This window comes from Aptenodytes patagonicus, chromosome 7 (genome assembly GCF_965638725.1).
Source record: "Aptenodytes patagonicus chromosome 7, bAptPat1.pri.cur, whole genome shotgun sequence".
In the NCBI taxonomy this organism is placed as follows: Eukaryota; Metazoa; Chordata; class Aves; order Sphenisciformes; family Spheniscidae; genus Aptenodytes; species Aptenodytes patagonicus.
The window spans coordinates 28,389,618-28,401,744 of NC_134955.1; the positions used below are offsets into that span (position 1 = coordinate 28,389,618).

Consider the following 12,127-nt stretch of genomic DNA (forward strand, 5'->3'; position numbering starts at 1 on the left):
CATCTACCAACCCCCAGCATACTTTTCTTTTCTATCCATCCCCATGCACAGGCCCACAAATGTCCTCCCTCTGGTCTCTTGTTGCTTGACATGCTGTTCTGTAATGGAAGTAGCACTGGCAACAAGGTGCTCCTACGCTACTTTATGCTGCGAGCATTTTTTAACTATTCCGCAGGCAACTGTGACGGTGTCTCCCTATTAACAACGTTAGAACATTAGAACACAGTGTGAAGTGTCAGTATTTGCACTGCATTAATAGCCTAGCTAATGATTTTAATGTCAAGGTAACAGGACAGCAGCAGATGCTGGAATACTTGCCTCCATTTTTCCCCACTGTTCGGAAACACCTCCAGAAGGTCCGAAGAAAAGACGCCCTGTTATGAGGGGTAGCTTGAACAAAGCTGAACTCACGGAACAAGATGTGTGTTCCTTGACGCACGCTGTTAAAACTGTGGAGATAAAGTCAAAACAAGAGAGCATTAGAAAACTGAACCGATGTGAATGTTCTGGGGCCAGCTGGAACAGTAGCAAGAAAACCAACCACTGGCAGTTACATTTTGTGAAACCAAATCTCCAAAGCTTATACCCATCTGTTCTCTAGAGAGAAGACTATCTGCAAAAACCACACATTGGTACTTAATTATAGGAATTAGAGGTTTGTGAAAGTAAAATTCACTCTAAAGAATCCCAGCAAGGCGTGTCCAAGATCAACTTATTTGAAACCAATCCATTGGAAAACGGCTGGCCAAGAGTAACTTGTTTATCTGACCAGAAGATGCCCTTTCTTTTAGTACCATTTGAACTTCACTGCTATTCTCATCACAGTTTTCCGTGAAGCCACAAAAACAAACAAACAAAAAATCCTCTTTAACAGAAGCCTCAAGATTTCATTTCTAGGTTACTGAAACTTGACTGCACTGGATATATAAAATCTACTTCAGTTGTCATGAAAAGCAGATTGACACTTCACTAAACAACACTTTGCACTGGTGCATTTTGAAAAGAGTAGCTGGTCATTATGATAGTCAATTAGATATTCACATTCTTGTATTTTTGTACGAATTTCTCCTATTTGAGTTGTAAGCACTTTAGGCTAACTTATTATAGTAAACATTTGTCTTAAAAAGGTTTCTCTGAAGTGTAAGAAGCTCTCCTTTGAGCATGGTAAAGCTCAACATGCAAGAACAATAGAAATGCAAATACAAACATTATATACCAAAAGGTATAATGACAGGATTGCCTCAAAAATAGATGTCGCGCATTTCACTCTGCATTGTACAAGTGGGACAAAGCTTTCAAACACTCCAGAGAGATCATTAAAAACATTCACTTGGGACAGCAGCTTAACTCTCCCGCATAGGAGAGAATTAATGAAAAGATACAAGTTTACTTTCATCGCAGCAGAACCTCTCCATAGGTAGCATCTCCACAACAGACAAAATCCACTGGTCAGTGTGAACCCTCTCAGTTTGCAATTTTAAATCATCTCTTTAAATATAAATAGTTTAAATCACTTTATCCTTCATAGTATAGAAAAGGGTCTCACATCTGAAAGAGAATTATACCAGACAGTTGAGCAAAATTAAAAAGTCATGTAACAACTGGGGGTGTGTGTGGAGAGAAGCCAATTCAATTTTTCAGAAAAGAATCATTATTTCTGTTTTTTAATGTCCTGGTTCTCAAAGACATGCGAGTAAATGGAATTTTTTGCCATGTGTTGAAAGCTAGGTGCAGAACACTGTTTCTAGCCCTCCTACCCAGAAGGAAATGCAACTCAAAATCACCTTATGATTAAGAAACACTCATCACTCTTGAATCCTGGAATTAGGAATACTCTTTCTGTAAATATCATAGACAAATATATTATTTTGTATTTATGAAAACTTATTCATACACCAGTGCTGTACAAACCAGAGGAAAGCACAGCCATTGTCCCAAGAGATTAAAGTAAATAAATAAATCATGTGCCTGATCAAAATATGCCAAAATTACAGGAAAGGTCTCCTATGACTATCATTGTAAGTAAAGACTATTCATTACAAAGTGCCATAGCTCCCTGCCTTAGAGTAAATGAGTTCAGAGTAAGGTAAAGTAACTTGCATAAAGTCCCACAAGATGTCTGTGACAAAGCTGGAAATGGGATTTCAGATCTTCGCATCCCAAACCACAGCCTGTAAGACTTTTTTCATTTCCTATTTGCATTATTTTGCTGATGATTTGACAGGCTGATAGAGAAAAGAGGGATACGAATGAAAAAAGAAACTTGGTGTAATAGGAGAAGGCGGCTTTCAGAAAGATGACACATGTAAGGGAGACGTTTAGGAAGAGAAAGAAAATGAAGACACAATGATACAACTAAATGCACCAAATTATGTTGCTCAGAACAACTACAGTACATGCAATGTCTGGAAGCAGATCCTGGCACAACTGTAATGGAAAGGTTCAGACATGAAGCTAACATGCTATTCATTCACAGCAGACAGCCCTACTATACTACTCCTTAGTTCTAATAAGTGAAAACTCAAGTCACTTGCATTTTCAGCACAGGATGGCTCTAAACCTAGCAGGCAGAAGGGTATGATATCATTTGTTGTTGCTTACTCAGTTAAAAGAGTGGGTGGATATGTTGGAACATCAGCACACCTGGATGTGCTGACAGCCAAGTGCCGCCAGCTAGTTGAGTAAAAGAGGTACAGTATTTCTTTCATTCCTCATTTCTTGCAATAAGATTTTGTTTAACTATACAATGGAAGGATTTTTCCCCAAAAGCTCAAGTCTGTGAGCATGGGAGTCAGAATTTTATCCCAGTTAAGATGCTGCATTTCAGCGACCCTACTTTATAAATACTTTTTTATAAGTTATAAAAGTTCAGCTCAAAGGAGCCAGCCCATGATGGAGCTATCCAGCAAGCAGCCCAATGACAAATCAACAGATCTATTCTCACGCAGGGTCAAGATCACTACAAGAGAAAGGAATACTATACATTTTGAACAAACTATATATTTTGAAATTCCTTTATCATGGGTAGGTGGGCAGTACAAAAATAACTTGGCCACCTTTTCATTAACAATTGCCCAGAGGTGAAGTTACCGTTAATGTGGCAAGTAGTAATGGCTTGCAGGTAAACCCTTCTGGAAGAAAAAGAAATGGTGACAACCCAAAGCTGTTGCAGGTATTCCAACAGCATGTAGGGAGTATCACCAACACCTTACCTATGATTTTTATATACATGTGAACAGATGTCTTTTCCAGTTTCTTCTGAACGCAAAAATAAAACAAGCTGCAGACTCAGAGAAATGGCTTAAGTAAGCAAGATATCAACAGCAAAGCAACAAACTTAGCTCAAACATTCTCAGCAAGTTTAACAGCTACTGAGATTCTTCCCTTCGGATTGCTCGGTCTTCCCTCTATCTGCCCTTCTCTCACTGAAAAACTCATACCCTTAGCAAAGTTAGGTGGCCAGAGCTTATCAGCACATTTGCAGGACAAAGACTTACGAACAAACTAGGGTATCTCAACAAGGTATTAGTTTGTCCTCAATCATTGGGTTTGTAAACCAGAAACAGGGAAAATAATTTTTCACTTCTCTGGTTAACTTCTCCTTTCACCCTTTTAGGCATCTAGTGCATCCATCTGCAAGAGATTCCTTCAAGAAGGAAGGTTTCAACAACTCTGCAAGTCTCCAAGCCTCCTATTGCAGACCTAATGGTTGGCCTGGCCCTCTACATTACCAGTAAATAGAGTAGGCAAATTAGAACATTAACAAAAGTTACTAATGATATGATTTTATTTGTCTTGCTGAAACTGAGACTAGAAATTGAACTGAACGTTCATTAGTTAACACCAGTTCACTGCAAACACTCATATTTCACACAAGAATTGTTACACAACTGGGTACTCTGTTAACAAAATGGCTCTTCCCATTCATTTGTGAGAATATTCTGGAGAAAGATGAGAGAAAAATAAAGTAAGGTTCTCACTTGATGAGAAGATCTAAAGAAACTCTTACAGTAGGGACTTCAAGATGCTCACTTTTTCACTCCTTTCCTCTACATGCCCCAGAGCAGCCATACCACAGAACAGAGTCTCTTCCAAGGCCACTGCTGAGAAAGCTGCATCTTGCAGCACACCCAGTCTACACTTGTGGGATGGCACATGCACGTGAGAGGAAGGAAAAAAGTTTGGGGAGGAGACTATGATAAAACTGCCCCAGCTCTCAGAAATGGCTATGCTGGGAACTCCAGCACTCAGGTGCTGCTTCTCTGAACAGAGCTGCTTTGAGTAAGGCTTTGTCTTTTGTGTAATGACATTTCGGCAACTTGCCAGAGTTCAGAAACTTTCAAGCACTCTTTTCAAACCTTTGGACTTCTAAATAGATTGTAAAAGTCCCAGAATGCTACAGTAACATCCCAACTGAAACCCACTACAGTAGTTAGCCTCTGCCTGCTGAACTCAGGCAAAGCCAAATATGCACAATGAAGAGAGAGCCCCAAGTCCCCAAGAAGGACAGAAGAGCTTGCCAGCACCCTGCTGTCCCCCTAGCAGGTACCACCTTTGGTTACCACACAAAGAGCTGAATGAGTTCACAGGACTCCTTCTCTACTAAATGGAAAACAAGGAACAAGGACTGTTATTCCTTAACTTACAGCATTACTTCTTGCATTTTCCATCAAGAGCATGAAGAAGGAAAGTGCTGGTTTTGGCTGGGATAGAGTTAATTTTCTTCATAGTAGCTAGTATGGGGCGATGTTTTGGATTTGTGCTGGAAACAGTGTTGATAACACACGGATGTTTTCGTTATTGCTGAGCAGTGCTGACACAGTCAAGGCCTTTTCTGCTTCTCACACCACCCCACCAGCGAGTAGGCTGGGGGTGCACAAGAAGTTGGGAGGGGACACAGCCGGGACAGCGGACCTCAACTGACCAAAGGGATATTCCATACCATATGACATCATGCTCAGCAAAATAAAGCTGGGGGAAGAAGAAGGAAGGGGGGGACGTTTGGAGTGATGGCGTTGGTCTTCCCAAGTAACCGTTACGCATGATGCAGCCCTGCTTTCCTGGAGATGGCTGGACACCTGCCTGCCACTGGGAAGTAGTGAATGAATTCCTAGTTTTGCTTTGCTTGCGTGAGTGACTTTTGCTCTACCTGTTAAACTGTCTTTATCTCAACCCACAATTTTTCTCACTTTTACCCTTCCGATTGTCTCCCCTATCCCACCGGGGGGGAGTGAGCGAGTGGCTTTGTGGTGCTTAGGTGCCGGCTGGGGTTAAACCACGACAGTCCTTTTTGGCACCCAATGTGGGGCTCAAAGGGTTCAAGATAACAACAGATTTGATTGGAGTGTGCTAGATGGAATTTATAGCTGGTTTTGCTGTTTAGCTATTAATCGGCAGGCTCCTGTGCTTGCCACTGGGCTTGCCTGTCTTACTGTATATTAGCATCTAGTGCTCGTTAGTGGCTGCTTTTTGCTTTCGCTGCTTGCTGTACTGCTTATCATCGTATTCTACTGTGCCTGCGAACATTTTGATAACAGCAATGGCAATGCGCCTGGGCTGGCAGATGGCCAGGGCATCGCTGCTGTTTCTGTGCTGCTGTACTGGACAGGCTGGAACTCCAGTGTGAACTCAAGTCAAAGGGACTGTGACCTGTGGATGAGTCCACGCGGGAGCAGGACACCCCAAAGCATCTGTGGCTGTGCGTAAGTCCGCATCAGATCAGGTACGTCTTGAAGCATCTGTGGCTGTGGTTATGTCTGTGCCACAGCAGATATACCCCTGAAAAGACTGTGGCTCATAGATAAGGCTCCACTTGGAGCAGGTACAATCCTAAGGGACTGCGGTCTGTGGATAAGTCCAAGCTGGAGCAGGGGCAAGGGGAGACGTTCATTGAAATGTTAAACCTTACAGTCTGGTCCAAAGGGACCAGGGGTGGAGACTGTAATGGATCTACCTCTAAATTGTTGTAACCCACGATTTGAGTTGCATGTTATAGGAATTACTATAGCAAGAACCACCTGAACCAATGGAGGACAAGCCTTACAAGAAGCAGTGCAAGTGCAGCAGCGACCCGACCTGAGCTGGCTTTGGTGCCTAGTAACTCCACACAACGCACCACCTCTCCTGTCCTGAGTGACCACCATAACAGATGGAGCCCAAAGTCATGGACTAAATGAACTCAATAGACACTTTGTGGACATTTTACAGGGATGGTCCATAGACTAAGGGAATGATAGCTGCATGTTATACCAAAGGATGGGAAGGGGGGTGGTGGTTAGTGAGGTTGTACTGGATAGTGTGGGACCTGAGCATGACATAAATGGTATGGAAAAAGGGGTGGAGAACGTGCTGGTTTTGGCTGGGATAGAGTTAATTTTCTTCATAGTAGCTAGTATGGGGCGATGTTTTGGATTTGTGCTGGAAACAGTGTTGATAACACATGGATGTTTTTGTTATTGCTGAGCAGTGCTTACACAGAGTCAAGGCCTTTTCTGCCTCTCACACCACCCCACCAGCGAGTAGGCTGGGGGTGCACAAGAAGTTGGGAGGGGACACAGCCGGGACAGCAGACCTCAACTGACCAAAGGGATATTCCATACCATATGACATCATGCTCAGCATATAAAGCTGGGGGAAGAAGAAGGAAGGGGGGACGTTTGGAGTGATGGTGTTGGTCTCCCCAAGTAACCGTTACGCATGATGCAGCCTTGCTTTCCTGGAGATGGCTGAACACCTGCCTGCCGATGGGAAGTAGTGAATGAATTCCTGGTTTTGCTTTGCTTGCGTGAGTGGCTTTTGCTCTACCTGTTAAACTGTCTTTATCTCAACCCACAATTTTTCTCACTTTTACTCTTCCGATTCTCTCCCCCATCCCACCCCGGGGGGAGTGAGTGAGTGGCTGTGTGGTGCTTAGTTGCCAGCTGGGGTTAAACCACGACAACAAAGAAAAACTCACCTTGAAGGCTTATGCTGCTTCTTCAGCATGAAGAATTTACACACACACACACACACACACACTACTTTTCTTCCCGGTTACACAGGTGTCTAAGTCATTAAAACAGAATTGAGTGTCTTAAGCAAAAATAAGGTAGTCTCAAATGCAAAGTTGCCATCGGAGGCTATGGCTAGACTGACTGAAACATCTGTAGAGAGAAACGGTGCAGAGGACCTGATGTCAACATTATGGGTATCTCAGGGTTCATTTTTTCTTGAAACACTCTCTGGACTAGCTCTAGTCTGGTCCCGTGGGCAGAATGCTCATTTGCAGTTGGAACACATCTTCCAGTTTAGTTTCATATGAAAGGAACCCAGGTCACGAGCTCCAAGAGTGCTTCATGGTGTGAACCAAAGCACAGTAAGTAGGGATAATCAGGAGTATTAGGATTAGAGACTATGGTACAATGAGTAACAAAGAACTAGCTCTAGCAATAGAAAATACTGAAATTCAAAAGGCTTTAAAACCCAGGCAATTTCTGTTGTTAAATAACTCATCCACATACAAAGCATCCCCAAGCAACCAATCACACTTACCCCAAGGCTATGCTCTGAAATAGCAAAGTGAGATTTACCTTGCCTGGAACAAGCCCTGAGAGGGAACACTTAAAACTGTAGGCACCATTGGGAAAAAAACCCCAGTTTCACTGATGTGATGAATAAATTACTGCCACATGAGCATAGTTAATTTAAGATCATTTTATTCTTCACCTATTGGTTTAAGCATACTATGCTACTTACAATATTCAGACCAATCATTGGACTGTTTCTTTACCTATCCCTCTTGGAAGGTAGCATAGGAGCATTAGCATTTCTCAATTCAAAGCTGTTGTATCAAGTGCTTTTTAAAGTTCCAGAGATATTAACACTTGGGACAATGAAGTCAGCCTCAAGGAAATCACCATCTTCCTCTAATGAAATTAGCAGTGCTTTTTAGGCACTTCCTCTGAAATGTGTTAGCAGTGTTAAGATGAAACAGATGCTGAAAGTTATTCCTGATGACTGGCTTTAAGGAAAAATCCTTTTTTAACAACCAGGCAGATAGGAAATCATTAACACTCTTAACATTTTGGCAAGACCGGGTGATGTAACACTGCAAACACAGAGACTCAATTTTTTTGAGATCCTTTCTGTCTCACCCACTCAAGTTTATTTCAGCTGAAGGGTATGGAAAGAGTGACACAAATTTTAATGATTTAAAGCCTGAGTTTTCAGGCTTCTTGGTATAGGCTCAGGAATCTCTGTATTCATGGCAGAATTAATACAGGTGGTACAAAGATTATCCCAAGTACTGTTTGAAAGGAAATGAGCCACAGCACCTGTGACACAGCTCAGAGTAGGCAGCAAACAAGCTCTCTTATGTTGCTTTGTAGCAAATCAAACCCTCTGAGACCAGTCTACAGATTCTGGAGAAGGAAAGGATTAAAGGAGTTACTGTGCTTGCTCTTTATTACTCGGAATCCCTTTATCCTTTTTAGAGTCCCCCTCCCTTGATTTTTCCTATGCTAGGTCAGTAATTTAACACCTTGAAGCTTTCAAATCAAAAGCTAAAATGACCTTACTGCGTTGAATTATTAGCCCAGGATTTTAAAAAAAAAAAAAAAAAAGCAAACGGCGGGGGTGGGGGGAATCTCTAAAAACAGAGGCCTTTTGATCAGAGCAGCATCCTGCAGTTTGCTGTAACTCAAGCTGGCCATTCTTATATAGCAGGAATTAAGGACTCCCCCTGCCAGGCAGGGCCCTATTAAAACACAATAGCTGTTTGAAAAGGGTAAGCTAGCTGATATGGATATAATAGGCCACATATTGGGGCCCCTTTCTACTCTGAAATAAAGCTGCTTCTGAGAGTTATGAGCTGGGAAACCTAGTATTCAGGAAGATGGGAAAGAGCGTACAATGGAAGATGGTAAATAGCCCTGCAGAAGCACTCAAAGGTGCTTAAGGGAAAAGTAAAGAAGCCTTCAGAGATAAGCATCAATCACCCAGGACTAACTCTTTCAGTCTGATCAGGTGCTATTTCAGACCACATGGTGTTTCAGTGAGTCTGGAAAGGTCTTGCTGCTATAAACAGAGATTTAGTTTTTACAGTAGAAAACACAGTGAGTTGCACACCACAGAGACAGCTGCATGAATACCATTATAATTAGTTTTATGGAGATCATTGCAAGTTGCTACGCAGCTTCCCTCAAAAACCCTTGCCATTTTCACCCAAACCTAAAAAAAAATAAATACATAATAAAATAAAAAAAATCCAGAATTATAGCTACACAAAGAAAGCTGCTAACTCTCCAGCTAATGTATTTAGTATTTGTTCAAACTGGTCCAACTAGACATTTTGGGGCAAGCAGAAAATTCCTTATTGAACTTCTCTATAGCCTTCTATATGCTGAGGGTATGGGAGATTCAAGTCGTCAATGAGTTTTATTATCATACAGCCATGATCTCCATTCTTTGGCTTCCTTTATTAACCAACAGATGTATTTTTGCCCTCCCTGCCATGCTGTGGAATTCATTCAATAGCTGCAAGATGCTACAGAAACCATGCAGTGAACCTGTGGCAAGGGTGACAAGATGGCACAAAGAACAGAAACACTATTAAAAATACAAGCAACACAAGGTAGCGTTCAGATTTCCTCTAGTCTAACAACTCTGGAAGTAGCTATAGAATTGACATTGGCTGGAGAAGGATTTTGATACCAAAATGTCAGTGTCCATTGAAGGAGGAGCACAAATTTGAAAATTATCGAATAACTGCACCCATCTTGTACTGCCAAGATCAAAGGGTAATACCGAGTGAAGGCAAACTGGCTTCTCAGAAAGTTGAGGCCAAAGTATAAGCACAAGTAAGGGCCTGCTTGCTCCACTCTGCATGTAGTCTCCTGTATCTCTTATTGTAAGAGAGTTCCATGTTTTGTAAATTAGACTTTTCATTATTTTAAAAGGTAGCAACACAATCACGTTACAACTGTGATGATCTAGGAACTACTGAAATGTAACTTAATCACTGTTCCAAAGAGATTCAATACTGGTGCCATGCATGCAGCTCCCATATTTGCTCTTTTCAGTCTTGGTTAGACTGGAGAATTTCAGAAGAAAAAAATTTACAACTAATACTCTCGCACCTATTCAGTTGCCTTGGCAAGAACTATAGCACATCAAAGACTGAGCAGCTTCCAGTATTTCCATCGTGGCAACAAATGAACCTTGCCAAAATTCCTTAATATAGATGAAGTTTCATCATTTGACATTAATGCTAACTCTGCATTTAGAGATTGCTTAGCTAAACCACTTTGTGCTCACTACAACTGCTTGGCTACAGTGTTGACCAGCTACAGTTTGTCTAATTTATTTGAAGATACACAATAGGATTAATTTTGCAGGACATGAGGTTACTGCAAGTCTAATGCTAACGTGTTCTGGAATCTGTATAGTTTCAACACTACACAGCATAGAAAGTCTCAGGTTCTCTGAAGATATCCAGATTTCTAGAAACTAGACTTTTTTTTTTTTTAAGAAAAGGAAGATAAACCAAGTTTTAAAAATGCATTTTTCATGCAAGCTACAGGACTTTCAGCGGTTTGCTATTCATAGGGATGCAGAGACAGTTAAGGGATTTTATCCTGTAAAGGATAAGGAATTCTGTTATGGGATCTTATCACATCCCACTGCTGCAGGCATTTGCTGATTTTTACAGCTTGGCATATCCAATTTAGGAGGAATTTTACATTTGTTGGCCTTGTCTGCATTGGAACACACATAATCTTAGCAAGGCAATTAGAAATGCTCCTCAAGATTTTCTGTGACACCACAACATTTTACAGCCTAAGAATTAATACAAAACTCCTTCCAACACCACAAAACAAAAAACCCAACCTCAATTCTGATCCATCTTTTCTTAAAGATCTTTCTGGGAAAAATAAAGTGTTCCTCAAACTTATGCTACTTTATTCCAATTTAATACAAAGTCTTATAAGCTTAGATAGATGGAAGCCAAGAACTCCTCTGAAATTGATATCCTATATGCATATAGTAGTCTAGACTCACGCCAAAATGCTTAATTAAAACCAGAACTAAACCATATGAGTTAGTAATACAGAGAAAGGTATAGTTATTGATGAAGCTATCATTTATTCAACAGCAGTTCCCTTACAGCTTGAGACATCAAAAACTTTATTGGAGGAAACAGTATGTTCCAAAGAAAATTCCTAACAGAAAAGGATAAAACTATGCCTTGTAATTCTTAAAAATAAAAAAAATATAATAAGAGAAAAAATACCAATGGGTACCAAACTTCCTACGTTATTATGTTTTTCCAAAGCTGCTATTCTCTAGTGCATTTCTACTGAATTCCAGGTGCCAATTTCACACTACTAAAAGAGTTTTCTTCAAAACATTTACAGAAGCTGCAGGAAATCCACTCCTTTCGGTATGTGACCAAGCATGAAAAGAGATTATTGCTTTATATACACATTGCAGACTGTAAATAGTCCCACTACATCTGGTGTGGATATGTCACTATTTATCTTTCTCATTTTTTCCTATATATTCCAACACACTGACTCAGCAAGCACAGCTGAGCTGTTTTCCAGAATGATGGAGAAAGATGCTTGTCAAACAGTGATCTCAGCATTGAACATCTATTTTGCATCATGGTGAGCTCTACTACAGACCTTTCCTCAGTGGCAGAAGGACAATATAAGATTGCCACAGTTCACCAATTCTGACTTGAGGGCCCTTTCATTTCTGCAAGAATACAAACTAAAACAGAGCAAAGATTTGTGATCAGAAATGCAAGAACAGGGATAAGGAAGTAACCACCAATACCACAGACATTAAAAACAAGTAGACTGATGGAGAAAATAAAATTAAACAAAAGACCCTGTGGCATCCCAAAAAGGATATGATGAGCAGTATGAAATACCCAACTGATGAAATGAGTTATGGCAAAATAACCAGAAAGAGCACATATACAGGAGGCTCCTTAAAGATTTTCTTATGAACAGCAGTGACCTGCATATCTATTTTTTTCTACTGCCAAATGCAGACAGTGGGATGGACTGGGGAGTAGGAAAACTGTATCACAAATGCACATAACCAAGAAAAATTACTTCTCTATTACCTTCTAATCAAGATC

At 40.9% G+C, this 12,127-nt stretch overlaps 1 protein-coding gene across 1 annotated transcript in view; it reads right to left on the reverse strand.

Annotated features, from left to right (window-relative positions):
- The window catches only part of CSTPP1 (centriolar satellite-associated tubulin polyglutamylase complex regulator 1), an 87,252-nt gene that overhangs the window by 57,218 nt on the left and 17,907 nt on the right, over positions 1-12,127 (reverse strand). The window contains exon 3 of the mRNA XM_076344525.1: positions 319-449. Coding sequence (XP_076200640.1) covers positions 319-449 — 131 coding nt within the window. The remainder of the gene's footprint in view (positions 1-318; positions 450-12,127) is intronic.